General features: G+C 41.3%; 1 protein-coding gene across 2 annotated transcripts in view; it reads right to left on the bottom strand.

Annotated features, from left to right (window-relative positions):
• MED15 (mediator complex subunit 15) overlaps window positions 1-15,018 on the bottom strand; it is a 723,364-nt gene that overhangs the window by 665,279 nt on the left and 43,067 nt on the right. For both annotated transcript variants that reach the window (XM_085634093.1, XM_085634094.1), the window contains exon 2: window positions 8,663-8,750. In XM_085634093.1, the coding sequence (XP_085490219.1) occupies window positions 8,663-8,750 (88 nt within the window). The remainder of the gene's footprint in view (window positions 1-8,662; window positions 8,751-15,018) is intronic.

Below are 15,018 nucleotides of genomic sequence, written 5' to 3'. Positions count from 1 at the left end.
CATGTTTCAGTCTGCATGTCAGAATCTTTTAATGAAATAGAAGAGGATTTGAGAAGTCACTCAAAACGTGCCCTAATTTTTCTTTCTGCAGCACTAATCATACTTTTTATGGAAAAATGAACCCCCTCATTTTGTTCCTTTTTAAATTAAATGTTTTAAGAGTTACCACTTTAATCCAAGCAAGATGGCTTCAGGTGTGCCATATGTTCATCATAAGTAGGACTGTTAGCGCTCTAGTTGTTCTTTGGAACACTCTGGGAAGCTGCAGTAGAACACAAAGGAATCAACTGACAGTCTCTATTGACCACCTAAATAATAACATCTCTCATTTTTCGCATTCTTATAAGGGGTCTTTTCTGAATGAGACCATGACCCTCCTTCAATTAGCCTTCGCAAACGAACTTACCGTGCCTTCAACCGCCTTTGCTCCAACCTTTAACGGTAGAGGACTATCTTCTTGTATCGATTTTATTTTGGCAGGAAATATTCCCCCAAATTTGATTACCGCTGTCACTACTCACGACTGTGTATTCAGCGACCATTTCCCACTGTCCATCACCATTCAAACTTCCGCCCCACAAAAAAAGGCTCAAACAATATATCATGATGATAACATCTCAATGTCCCGCTCAAATGGTTACGCACTCAAATGATCAAATACGGATCCTACCGCCATTTTAGAAACCATAGTCAACGCGGCCCGTTCAGCCTTTGAAGTCTGCCTAACGGAGACGTCATCTCCCGGCGAGATCGTGGCCAACTATGAGAAAATAATTTTGGAAGTAAAGAACGCTTTGACAGTGCCCCTTAAAGGGCAAAAAATCTTAAAGGACAAACCTAAGTTTCGGTGGTTTAACCCAGCATGCTCTAGAGCTTACAAAACCCTCAAAAAAACTTTTAAAAAATCCCCAAGAAATATCGCCGAGGTCTCACAAGCCAGGAAAACATATAATAAAGTAATCGCATCCAGGAAAAAAGAATTAAATGAGGCACACTGGACTGCCCTACATGATAGTTGTTACAATAAAGATTCGGTCACCTTTTGGTAGATTGTTAATTCCTCCTTTCTGGCAGGACCAAAAGATAGTGGCACACTTGAAACGACCATCTCTGAACAAGAGTGGGTAACCCATTTCTCAAAAAAAAATTCTATCCCAGCAGGGAAAAGTCAACAGACTCACAGCCCCACTATGGACCGAACCAACCCTCTAGTCATGGACTTCAACCTCGCCGAGGTGAAGATGGCCCTGAACGTAAGCAGATCAGGAAAGGCCCCGGGACCGGACGCCGTTCCTATGGATCTTTACAAATCGAATATCGATCTCTGGGCTCCCCTGCTACTTAACGTTTTAGAGGCACTAGGACAGGTAGGATTACCAACTTCCTGGTCAGACTCGATCCTAGTTCCCATTTTTAAAAAGGGAAACAGGAATAGCCCCGCGTGCTACCGACCCATATCCCTACTGGATTCTTTAGGTAAAACAGTAGGCAGAATCCTTTTAGCACGCCTACAAAATTGGACAGAGGCGAACAACATCTTATCTGACCTACAGTTCGGCTTCAGAGAAGGAAGAGGTACTATAGAACAGGTCTTGAACCTCACACTTCTGAGAGGGAAGTACGTCCTTGCAAAGGGTGGCAGCCTATGCATGGCATACGTCGACCTATCCGCAGCCTTCGACTGCGTAGCCCACAACAAGCTTTGGACCATAAGGACACAAATGGGAATTGACACTAACCTGGTCAATTACATTAGGGAAATTTACTCCAATACGACCACCAGAGTAGGATATGGCTTAGGGGGGCAGTTAACATAATCGTTTGGAATTGAGCGGGGAGTCAGGCAAGGTTGCGTCCTGGCTCCCTTTCTTTTCAATCTTTACACCAATGGCTTGGAAGAAGCCCTGTTAAAGGGTAGCCAGGACCAACCATACGTTCAATCACGCCCGATCCACGCCCTTCTCTATGCGGACGACGCAGTTATAGTCGCCCGTACCCCCCTGGAGCTACAACGGGCTCTTGACAGATATAAAAACTTCATGAACCATTTGGATTTAAACATCAACGCCAAAAAGACCTTTATAATGGCATCAGGTAAACAATTCCGAAAAATGAAAAACATCTATCTAAACGACACCAAAATAGAATATACTACCACTTACCCTTATTTGGGAGTTGTAATAGATAACAAAGGCACTTGGAAAAGTGCAACCGAAAATAGAAAACTACAATTCCTAAAAGCAACAACGGCTCTGAGAGCGTTTGCTCAGAGATTGGGCAAAAGAGCCTCAAAAGAAATGCTTGATATTTATAATTCAAAATGCCTTAGCACGGCAATTTATGGGGCTGGGATTTGGGGCAATGTACGAGTCGATTCAATTCAAAACATAGAGAACTCCTTCTTGAAATTTCTGTTGGCTGTCCCGTCGTTCACTCCGACTTTCAATTTCCACAGTGAATTGGGCCTCCCATATATCATTGACGTGATACGAATGCAGCCAATTCTTTTATGGCATCGCGTCTGGTCCACACCGGAACTAACATTCACGCAGGCACTCATCACTGATTGCATGAAACTGGAGTATTGGTCACACATCACCTGGCTATCTTATGTTAAAAATTTCCTATCTGACTTAGGACTTGATCATTTCTTCTCCAACCCTCTTAAAATAAACCTAATCCCTAGAAAGAGATTACGAGACATGTGCATAAGCCATCTAGCAGACCTACGTCTGGTCCTCGAATCAAACAAAAACTCAGTACAGCTCTTTCTCCCTATTCAGACTACAGATCAAATAGAGCCTTACCTGAATTCCAGTTTAAGTAACTACGAGAAATTTTTACTGACGAGACTGCGACTGAACATATTTCATCGACTAATCGCCTTCCCAGCGATAAACGACTGGTCACCCCAACTGACTATGTCCCTGCGACGACCTTTCTGCCCAATCAACCTTGCATGTAATTATGTTTTGTAAATACTATACCGAACCAAGAAAATTATACCTGATCCCTTTTTTTAAACAGCTGGGTCTAAATCAATGTCGGCCAGCCCTTATGGTTCTCCAAATGCTGGAAACAGAAATATTGGCAAAATATATCGCAAAGTTTCTAAACTTCTGCGTGCGACACAGAACAAATCTATAAACGGAAAATTGTCCCTTTTATAAACATCCATTAAGACGGCACTCACGATTCACTTAAACATACCCTACGATGAACTGGGATTACCCTCCTACGCATCTTAAACTTGCCATTGGGGGGTTCGTTTTCGTTCCGTCTTTACAGTTTTTAGCACTTTTACCACTTTAGTTATTGTTAAATGGGTCATGAAAGCCATATGAATATTTATTTCTGCCAATTTGCACATATTTCCTATTCAGCTAGGTAAAAAACTATTTTACCTTTTTTTAATCGATGTTAAATATATAAATGTAACTGCTTTATCTTCTATGTAAATGCTTTTATGGTATGTAAATGCCTTACCGAATAAAGCTTTTCATTCAACTGACAGTCTCTGCCCTTGTTGGATGAACATGTTTTACTGAGAATGTCAGACTTCATTCTCACATGACTGAGAAAGATAATGTGAATTTACAGAAAATAAGCTCTCAGTTTAGCTTATAGATCACCTTCCAAACCTCTGTGGGAAAAGCATGAGAAAATATTTTTCTCTCAATCATGATATCCCAGCAGAAGGCTTTTTCACATGGTGAAATCACCTTAGAACATACCACAATTCCTAAAATGAGTATGGTACCATCAACAAATGATTTATAATGTAACTAAAGTCTTAAAACCTTCTATTAACTGCAATGCTTTTTAATGAGGTGCTATCATGTATATTGGTACCAAGATGGCTGCCAACACTTCTTGGATGAAGTGCTGACAGCCAATCAGATCTCAGGATGAGATGTGTGGTTAGGCTCCGCCCACATACATATATGATTTTACTTTTGATTTTCTCAGGAACTACTGAACAGATTGACACCAGACCTGCAAAAGGCACTTCCCTGACCTGAGGACTACCTCTCTGCCAAATTTCAAGTAATTCTGTTCAGCCGTTCGGGCTGTACCTTGGACTAAAGGTCCCTATGGAAAATTGCATGGGGAAAACGCGTTTTGGGACCCCCATTTTTTCTCAGCCCCCGCTTGTCGAATCCCCCCGAGACTTTCAGGGTAGGAGCGGAGCGGAGCGCCCCACCTATTTTGACAATTTCGCGAGGATTCATCAACCGGTGCCAAAGTTATTCCAAATAGAATGTTGCGGATTTCCTATGGAAACACGGTCCTAACTATAACTATCTACTGGCGACCGCCAGTAGAAATAAAATATATATATATATATATATATATATATAAAAAATTCCCACTAAAAAAAACAGAGGTTACAGGGACGTGTAATTTAATTCGTACAAAACCAGAGAAATTCAGCAGTTCTAGTTAGCTGAGCCAACTATAACTTGCAGCCTCTCAATGTGTTAGCCTAATTATAATGTACCTGTAACCTTTGGTTTTTTCAGTGAATTTCTATGGTTTTTAAAAGTAGTTGTCTTGTTTGTAGAACGGGGCCTCCGTCCATCTCTCAGGAGTTCTACTGAGTAGGACTTACAGGAGGTACTAGGGCCATATCAGATTTTGCGGCAATTATTATTTTACATGCAGTTATGCCGGGTCCTCAAGACCATTGCTTGGGGGTCTGGGTATTCCTAACCTGCCCCCTTTTCTTTATTTTCACTTATTTTTTTTTAAGGCTTCGCGGGCAGAGATATATCTATAATTTTCTACTTAAATTTCTCAACAGCTACTGAATGGCTGAACACCAAATAAGCAAAAGGCACTTCCTTGAACCAACATCTACATTCCTGTCAAATTTGGTGTAAGTCCGTTCAGCAGTTCGGGCTGTAGCTGAGGTTAAAAGTTCCTATGGGAATTAACATTACAAATGCACCCTTATTTCGAGGCCAAATTTCTCGGTCCCCACTGCACAGATTACCTCCAAAGTTTCCATGACACACAGAACCTACCGATAGAGAGATAGAGAGATTCCAACGCCTCAGAATCGTTACTTGATGTTAAATCGTCCTTCACATACAATCACGCACTGGAAAAAGCAAACCCGTTGGACGAGCCTCTCAAATCCAATCAAATAGGTTGCCCCAAAGAAACGAAGTCAACTGGCCCGAACTACGAGTACCAGAGAGCTTTGAAGAAGGCCACGCCCACCGAGGCGGGCTCGTTGAAGTAATGAATGCGAGGAGAACCAGTTTGCCATTTCAGCATCATCGCTCATTGAAGAAGGGAACAGTGGTTCCCGAAACGCGTCTGGTGTCATGAGGGTGCCTTTTCCTCGCTGCTGCTTGCAGGCAAGTTGTGTGCAATAAAAGGAAATACTTACCTGCCAGTTTACTTCGTTTCTTTGGGGCAACCTTTTTGTTTGGATATATATCACTTAAAACACCATAGGTTTCACACAGGTTATAGTTAGGTGGATATTTCACTCGTAAAAAACCAATGAAATTCCCCCGTTATAGTTAGTTCACATAACTATAACTCGCGCGCCCGCAATCCACTGCTCATGACGTCACATATTACATCACTCATGACATGGTCAGTGGCATCACTCATGACATCACTGATGACATCATCCTTGTGATAAAGTGGCAGTCGCGCGAGTTATAGTTATCTGAACTAACTATAACGGGGAAATTTCATTGGTTTTTTACGAGTGAAATATCCACCTAACTATAACCTGTGTGAAACCTATGGTTTTTAAAGTGAATTTGCAAGGTTTTTTCAAATGCTAATTCCTAACTATAACGTGTGTGAAACCTATGGTTTTTTAAGTGAATTTGTACGGTTTTTTAAATGCCAAGTTATGTATTTATTAATTTTCTTTTTTTTCCCAAGGTTTTTCACCGTGCGCGCACCGTGCGATTATTTTAAAAAAAAATGAAATGTTTTTGCCCCTTGGGGGTCCTTCTGTGACCCCCTGACAAAGGCTAGGGGGTCAGGAACTCTCTTCCCTGCCCCCTTTTCATGTTTTCCACCTTTTTTCCCCCTTTCCTTTTCAGTGCGAGAGAAAATGGCGGCCGACACTTCCCGATTTCGACCGATTCGAATGTTTACCGACATCTAACAACCAATCAGAATTTCGCTCGTGCACGGCACCGTGCGCGCACGCGTTGCGCGCGTATAGATATTCATATGCTTTTAAATGCTATTTTCTCAGGAAATACTGAACAGATTGACACCAGACCTGCAAAAGGCACTTCCCTGACCTGAGGACTACCTCTCTGCCAAATTTCAAGTAATTCTGTTCAGCCGTTCGGGCTGTACCTTCGACTAAAGGTACTATGGAAAAATGCATGGGGAAAACGTGTTTTGGGACCCCCCTTTTTTCCTCGGCCCCCGCTTGACGAATCACCCCGAGACTTTCAGGGTAGGAGCTGAGCGGAGCGCCCCATTTGTTTTGAAAATTTCGCGAGGATTCGTCAACCGGCGCCAAAGTTATTCAAAATAAAATTTCGAGATTTGCTATGGAAACACGATCCTAACTATAACTATCTACTGGCGACCGCCAGTAGAATATTATATTATATTAATAAATATATATATATATATATATATATATATATATATATATATATATATATATATATATTTTTTATTATTTATTTATTTTTAATGATTTTTTTCTGCCGTGCGCGTACGGTAAGCTTACCGTAAGCGCACCCCGCGATTTTTTTTTTAAAAACTTAAAATGTATTTTTCATACTTTTGGGACCTTCTTGGACCCCCTGACAAACGCTAGGGGGTCTGCAACTCTCTTCGTTGCCCCCTTTTCACGTTCTCCACCTTTGTTTATCAGTGTGAGACACACAAAATGGCGGCCGACACTTCCTGATTTCGACCGATTCGAATGTTTACAGTCATGTAACCACCAATCAGAATTAAGCTCGCGCACGGCAGCTTGCGCGTACGGTAAGCTTACCGTACGCGCTCGGAGCACGCCTATAGATATATATTTTGATTTAAATGCTATTTTCTCAGGAAATACTGAACAGATTTACACCAGACCTGCAGAAGGCACATCCCTGACCTGAGGACTACCTCTCTGCCAAATTTCAAGTAATTCTGTTCAGCCGTTCGGACTGTAGCTTGGACTAAAGGTCCTATGGAAAAATGCATGGGGAAAACACGTTTTGGGACCCCCCCTTTTTCTCAGCCCCCGCTTGACGAATCCCCCCCGAGACTTTCAGGGTAGGAGCGGAGCGCCCCACCTATTTTGAAAATTTCGCGAGGATTCGTCAATCGGCGCCACAGTTATTCAAAATAGAATGTTGCGGATTTCCTATGGAAACACGGTCCTAACTATAACTATCTACTGGCGACCGCCAGTAGATAATCTAGATATATATATATATATACACACATACATACACACACACACACACATATATATAAATAAATAATACTCACACGCATACACACACACAGATACACGTACACACACACTTTTCAGAAAGGTGTATTTCTTGTGCTTACACTTGTATGGCTGTATGCCATGGTTTTACTTTCCTACCCCTGCCCCCCTCTATTTTGATATTATGAATCAGAATAGTTAGAGACCTCATAGAAAGTTTAAACAATGTGGCAATACTAGTTGCTTATGGAACACCAAATACAATTTTGTTACCAGGAGACAGGAAATCATTCAGGTTGACGTCTAGGTATGTATATATGTGGCACTTATAATGCGTAAATGTAACAGAAAGGCAGCATAGAGCAGTACAAGGTCACGAACAAAGATTCAGCCGACCAGATTGGAAGTGAACCTGCTTCCCAACAGTGAAAGTGGGCTGTTACTGCCAATAATGCAGTGTTCTTTAATAAGGTGTGATCTCAGCGCTTTCCAAAAAAGTAACAAAGTGGAGGGAATCCGGACGAATACATTGATGTTGTTCCAGATCCTGGAGGAAAAACTGCTGCCTTGCTTTTTTTTCTTCCTTTTGCACTTAAGTCTCAATCCTGATGGTGTTCTGTCTGTGGTGGGTGTGACCAGAACCACCGGTGGTGCTGAAAACTTGTCAGCATGATAGGCAGGAGTGCTTGCCGTGATGGCTTAGCAAATCAAGTAGCTAGTTTGGACGATAGTGTGACTAGGCAATGTACTGATACATCAACAATAACATGCTGCCAGGTTTACAGTACATCAAGAGTCAAATAAAGAATTATTGTGTGGGATGCAGTTTCCTGCCTTTAGAAGCACAGCCTTTTTTTGGTTCTGTATTAAGGTGGGAATGCTAAAAATGAAAATGTCAAAAAAAACCTTGACACTTCATAATGTTTTTTAAAAATGAATGTCCATGTGAAAAAATCCCTACGCTTATGGGGTAAGGTATTATATGCATTCTAATTAACCTCGCAAAAGGATGAGCTGTCAGGTATGGGGGAATGGGAGGGAGGGAAAATAACATTATGTAACAGAAAAGAGTGAAGTGATAAATGAAAACTGTAAGAGGCCAAATCTAGCCTCTACTCGACCACCTTATCAGTACTCATGATCTGCTTATGACAAACGATGATAGCAAAGTTCTGCTTTGCAGGCCTGCATAACTCCTGCAGAAAAGCCTCAGTCATCAATGTTACGCCATCTTACCCTGGTCTTTGCTTTCTGGAAGACGTGGCCCTCCATATCTTTGCTGGATTTGTTGTGCGCCACACCAGCTTTTCTCATTGCTTCATCACTGCAACACAAGACAAAAGAGGAAAAGATTCAGTTGCCAGTGTACCTGTATTTATTCCCCAGAATCCCCTAGAATGCTGCGTTATAAAAGTAATTAATTCTGCCACTAAAAAAACTTTTATATTTCCCAAGAAGTTTTCTATATTAAGCAATGTAAATTTTATCTGTGAAAATCAAAAGGAACGCAGAACCCATTTTGAAGAGAATGAAAGTAAAAAGAACAAAAAAAGTTTTCAAAAATTGTTCAGATTATTATTATTTTTTTTAAACATCACTAAGCTTTTCCTAAATAGTTGGGATTAAAGTCACATGTTTTATGGAATAAGGTGGCTAATTTAAAGGTGGGTTGTGGGAAGGTGGAATAAGATAAAGCTGTGACATTTCTTCAACTATTATGCATGATTGGAAAAGTTCAAGTATATGTATGGGTGCTTCATAAAATTGGATGCATTATTTAATGCTGGTATGTGATGGAGAGGATAATCCCACCCACCCCCACCGGCATTCCAATTTGTTTTTTAAAAAACAGGGCCTAAGGGCGCAGATTTCTTTTTTTTTTGGGGGGGGGGGGGGAGAGAAGAGGGGGCACACTAACTTTTAAGACTGGCTGCTGATTGAGAGACAGGATTTTGACAGCTTCGTATTTTTTTTTATTATCATTTTACTGGTTATTGTCAGGTTTATTAACATTTACATTTTTGGTACAAGCTGTATCTTGTTATTCCATTTGATTAGCTCTTTCCAGAGCTGTCGAGATGTGGACGGTGTGTAGGCATGCTACTTTAAAGAGCCCTTTGGCCAACATGGACATTAAGCCATAAAAAAATCAATTTCTGTTTTAATGAAAGGACTGTTTTCATAAGTAGTCTCAGCTCTTCAACCAGAGGCACAGCGAAAAAACAACCTGTGGCACCCTAGATTCTATAAACCTAGTATGCCTGTTTAAGTCAGTTTATTATAATGGAACTTCAAGAGGTCTCAGTTGAGGTGGGCTTGGGTGCAGCCCCAGCGTATATTCCGAAAACACCCACCATTCCTTCCGAACAAGTGGGTCCACACCACCAATATACTCTATTGGGGTTTCATCGCCAGGTAGGACGCGAACGCCTTAGAAAGTAATCATGAAATAACTGGATATAAAGTTTGAGAGATTTTTATTGGCTGTATAAAGACCATGGGGTCAGAAAATGAGGCTTTGTGGATTTAGAACGTAAAATTTTACAAAATAAACATACCAGAAACACCAGACAGTCGTAATCTGCTAACATCTGCTAAAAGGTTTTTACATTACTTTGACAATATAATACAGACTGCTCTATTTAGCAACTCAAGCTGCACATAATTAAGTAAAGGAATGCTTGGTATAATCCCAGGGGGAAATAAAATCCAATTGGTGCTAGTACTTCTCTTTGATCACCTACATTCCACACTCACTTCTGAGTTCAATAGTAGTGATCAGTTTAAGAAATCAAGGAAGATGATTTGTGATTTCACCATGCAGTGCTTTCCAGATGTAAAAAATCATTGACAAAAGCAAATAGTTGTGTGCTTTGTTTGGTGGAAATGCTTTGTCAATCTACATTTTGACGTTATTTGTGCATGGATACCCCTCTTGGTGTCCTTAATAAGTTTTAGGAAGCTATGCTAAAGATAAAGCAAAGGTGTTACACCTCCAGCAGCTGAAACAGAGCACATGGTTCTGTTATTCTACTGGTTGACTAATACAGAAACACAAATGGCGGACCTGTACACTTTCGTAAAAATATATTTTTAATTAAAGAAACTATAAAGCTTTCTTTAAACAAAAGAAAACTATTAGCCTCATGCAGCAGTGCTTGGCCAGGCTACCAATGAGGAAGATCCGCATTGGTTCTTTTCAGCGGTCCCTGGCCACCGCTATCATCTATAGAGGGGAGACACCCCAGTTTCCGCTCAGGTGGTTGTCATGCACAAGAAATCGTTGACAAGTACAACTAAACTTTTAAATATCTATACTTCTTTCAATTCCAAAGTAATAGGGTCTTGGGTTACAGTTTAACAGTATTACAAAATGATCTTTTGCTAAAACGAAGACTGGCGAGGAGGGAAACATAGGTCAAAGAAACAAAAGCAGGCCAAAGTGCATGTGCTATTTCGAACACTACCATGTGTGGTTATCTTTCAATGTATCTGGAAGAACTGCAGTGGTTGGTGGCCTTTCTTTCTAGTTCCATTTTTGCAGTTATTGTCTTACTATACTCAAATCATCAAATCCCATTAAAGGAAATCAAAGGTTATTTTTTTTTTTTCATTTTAGGCCAGGCATCGAGACAGTTAGGCATTTTGCCAGCCTCCTGTTATCTACAACATGTCTTAATAAAACAAGAATTTGCAATGCAAAAGGTCTCGCATTCACGCGAGTTTGAGCTATTGACATCGCAAATAACAATGCCTTTTATTTTTGTTTTCGTTTTTAAAAACATAGAAAAAAGGCATTGTCATTTACAATGCCACTAGCTTAAACTCGCGTAAATGCGAGACCTATTGCATTGAAAATGCTTGTTCTTTATAATCGACGAGGATCCTTTTAAACAGATGGTGGCTTCCAGAAGTGAACCCCTTGTGATCATCAAACTGACCGACTTTCACTAACCTGTCACACTCACAGGAGACCACAAGGACTAAGGACAGAGCAAAGAAAACTCCCGGAACCGTGTGGAACGGGTGAAGTATTTCTGAAACGCTAGCAGGTCCTACAAGTGCCAGGAATGCACTTTGTAACATATCATAACCTAATCAACAAAAATAACACACCCAGTTTACAACAATAACGAAGAAACCAATGTTATGTTTTATTATGTTATTGATTGTGTAGAAGAGCTCACTTTAGTGTGTTTAGGTGCCCTGCATTCTCTCCTTGAACCAATAGGTGGCAGCATAAATTATAGCTCAAGAGGATTAGCTTGTGGGAATTCATATGTCCTGCAGTCTCTGCTTCCACCAGCAAGAGTCACCATACAGTATAGTAAAGTCAGAGCCCCAGGGATTGTGTGATTCTGCAGCTGTGGCGTTTTCCTCAGAATTATGAATTTGAAGCATTTGCAACATAATTCATCATCTGCTGCACAATCTACAGATTTAAACAAAAAATGTTTTTAGCCCAAACAGATCAAAGCTACTGAAAAATAAAGCACATTTTACTGAGGAGTGGAAAGCCCTGCACAAAGGATGGCTGGCCATTTTTCAGTTGCTTATCGCTGTATTTGGGTGTTAAACTGGTACGGATGAGGTTAAACCTTTGCCCACACGATGTGAACATGTGTACAAATGACAAAATAATGACGTAATGCTATTAAAAATGTGTTGCATTACGCTGCATAATTAGCCTTTTCTTACTGCACATTTTAGTCAACGGTGCCACTAGTTTTGAACATCCTGTGCGCATGGACACAGTTCTACCAGAGTACTGCACACAAGGACTAGCTGTGGTTGTTCCCATGTCCTGCAGTCTCAGCTTCCCTCAGTGGTAGGCATACCATGGTTTGGTGCTTGAATGCAAGTGTTCATGTCTCCAACAGTCTTGGTTTCCAAGTAGCAGGCTCTGTAGGTAATTGTGCACAGTGTCTCTCTATAGAGAATCCACAAGTTTTGCAATGTCTGCTTCTCACAGTAGCAGGCATTGTAAGCGATTGTGTGAGTGATAGCATGCCCTGTAGCCTATGCTTTTCTTAAATGCAGTCATTTTATGGAATGGTGCACGAGTGCCATGAGTCTGACTCATGAGTGACTCATCATCACCAAAAGTCTTTATTTCGGTTTTACAGTGCCATAAAAGATAAACACATGAATCTTTATTGGCAATGAACAGGGTAAAAGGTACCATAAAATGCTCCCTATACAGACTCTTGGAAATAAAAAAGAATAACAATTAGCAAGTTCTTGACACAAATATACAAGTGCACAAGGGGTACAAAGATAAACAAGTTCCAATATTTAAATAATTTAGCCCATCAAAACAGAGCTAAAGTGCTAGTGCCTTTATAGATATTGTTTATATTTCAGATTTGCAAAGGTGTGACCCGATTACGCAACAACATCCGTTTTAAAACCTGTGCCCCAAGTAACCAATAAAAGGATAAAAGTTTAAAATAGTAGCATAAAAAACAATTATTTACAAGCCAAAATGCTAGTGCAGAGTAAGCGCCCGACTGGTCTGATCATTTTGATTTCAGTTTGTTTTGTTCATGCCAGTCGGGGAAGTAGATAAAACCCTTGTTCTAATGGCCCAAAACTGGTCCAGAAATGTTGCAGTTACACAAGCATAGAGTGGTCTCGCATCTGACATTAAAACACATAGGGCGTCTTTATGGCTGTGTGTCCGAAGTTGTCTACATACCAGAGTTAGCCAATTCCTTCTAGGTCTGGCATAGGCAGCACAAGCAAAGAATATATGGTCTATTGTTTCGTAAGGGCATGGACAAGAGGGACAGCCCTTGGGCTGTAGTGTATTTGTCAGCCAAGTGTTAATAAAAGCATTAATGGGTAGACAGCCATATCTGAACTGAGTATACAATTTCCTGTCTGCCGGTACTTTTATAAAATCAAAGTAGCTTTCTAGCCGGCTGATGGATTTTTTTTATCAGTGGAAACATCAGTTAAACCGCCATGGCGTATTTTCAGGAAATTCTTCTGTTCTACCCAAGCCCAATACTGTAATTTTAATTGATCCCTAGAGTATGTGGGCGGAAGACCTTCTAGATCCCTAGGCACACCTATGCAAGCCCGGATGAGTCTGTGTTTTGCTCCTTAGGTAATGGCGCACAACTGATTTCTGTGGATAGTTCACAAGTTTTGCAGTGTCTGCTTTTTACAGTAGGAGGCCAACTGATGTATGATCAGACCCACTACAATCGTGATTGCACTGTTTTTCACATAATTACTGATTTGCCGCATTTGCCACATAATCCATCGGCTGCTGCATATCTTAGTGCTTAGTATCCATTATGGCAACAGAACAGACACTATCTACCCTTTGCTGCTGGTGCTAGCAGCAGCCCAATTCATGTTCTTTTGCACAGTAACAGGAGAAACTAGGCACCTCCCCGTCCCAACCCTTTAAACTCTACACGTGGTTTCTTTATTTGAATAACATTCAAGCTAAGCCGAGGCTAAAGAACACTACAACAAAGAATGACTTCTGTGTAGCATGGGCACTGCCAAAACTCGAAACTGGAAATAATGCCTCCTCTTATGAAACAAACGGTTGTTTCCGTATTTTGATCAGCTGCATAAACTTCAATTTTCTCTCAATTTAAAAAATCTGGACATTTCGCCTTCCAGATGGCAGCCATGGTAACAAAAGGTAATCTTATGTGTCTGGTGTTGGCTGTGAAGTGCCCAAGGTATAAATCGAACAGGTCTTTCCTTACAAGCGAATGTTATAAAACATATTGTGCGTGCAATGCTTTAATCAATGGCGGCAGAGCACTCAGGATATTGTGCTGCATGACTAACCACTTATAAGGTCCCAAAGATGAGACCTATTGGCTATGCCAATGCTTGTTGAGGTCTGCTAGGAGACTGGGGGAGCGAGGAAGCTGCTGAATGCAAGTCACCCCAGCCCGTGTAGCAGTACGAGTGACAAAGGTCCGAGGCAGACTTACCTCGGATCACAGGCCGCAGCTGCACTCATGAAAGGCAAGAGTAGAAGAAGGCTCTTAGAAAGTACTTCACAAGCTTTCAATCAAAAGCACACAAAACGGCGTGGCTCTATATTTCCGAACTAACCAACACTGTTCAGCAGCTCAGCACGGCAGTCGTCTCTGGGCTCTCCACACGCGAGTGGCCACACCACAGAGGGGTGATCGGCCAGGCTAGAGACGCCAGCAGCATGGCAGATGAGCTGCTGGGTGCTCGAGATGGAAAACAAGTGGCCAGGCCTGCTGAGAGCGAGCGAGGGCGCCAGCAGAGTGGCAGAAAACCAGAACTTCGCCTGGTGCCACCACACATGGAGCCCAACACTTCGCCTCAGAAGGAAAAAGAACCGCACATTTTATGAAGCATTTTTAAAGCCTTCGTATGCAGACTGCTAGCCAATCACGGATTTTTAATCCTGCTCTTCCTTATTTGTATCCAGAATCCAAAGGTTGCTAAACCAGTATTTGTATTTCAAAGGCAGCAGGTAACTCGTAGAAGAGGCAGCTTATTTTTACATAAAGATTTAAATACTAGGAGGAGCCTAGCGCGCAACCAAGATGGCCGCGTAGGTGCGAGGCTCCCGAGGACCTTCG

Source organism: Triturus cristatus, chromosome 11, assembly GCF_964204655.1.
Source record: "Triturus cristatus chromosome 11, aTriCri1.1, whole genome shotgun sequence".
In the NCBI taxonomy this organism is placed as follows: domain Eukaryota; kingdom Metazoa; phylum Chordata; class Amphibia; order Caudata; family Salamandridae; genus Triturus; species Triturus cristatus.
Note: the sequence above shows the minus strand (reverse complement) of the source record. Positions and strands in the feature narration are given on the sequence as shown.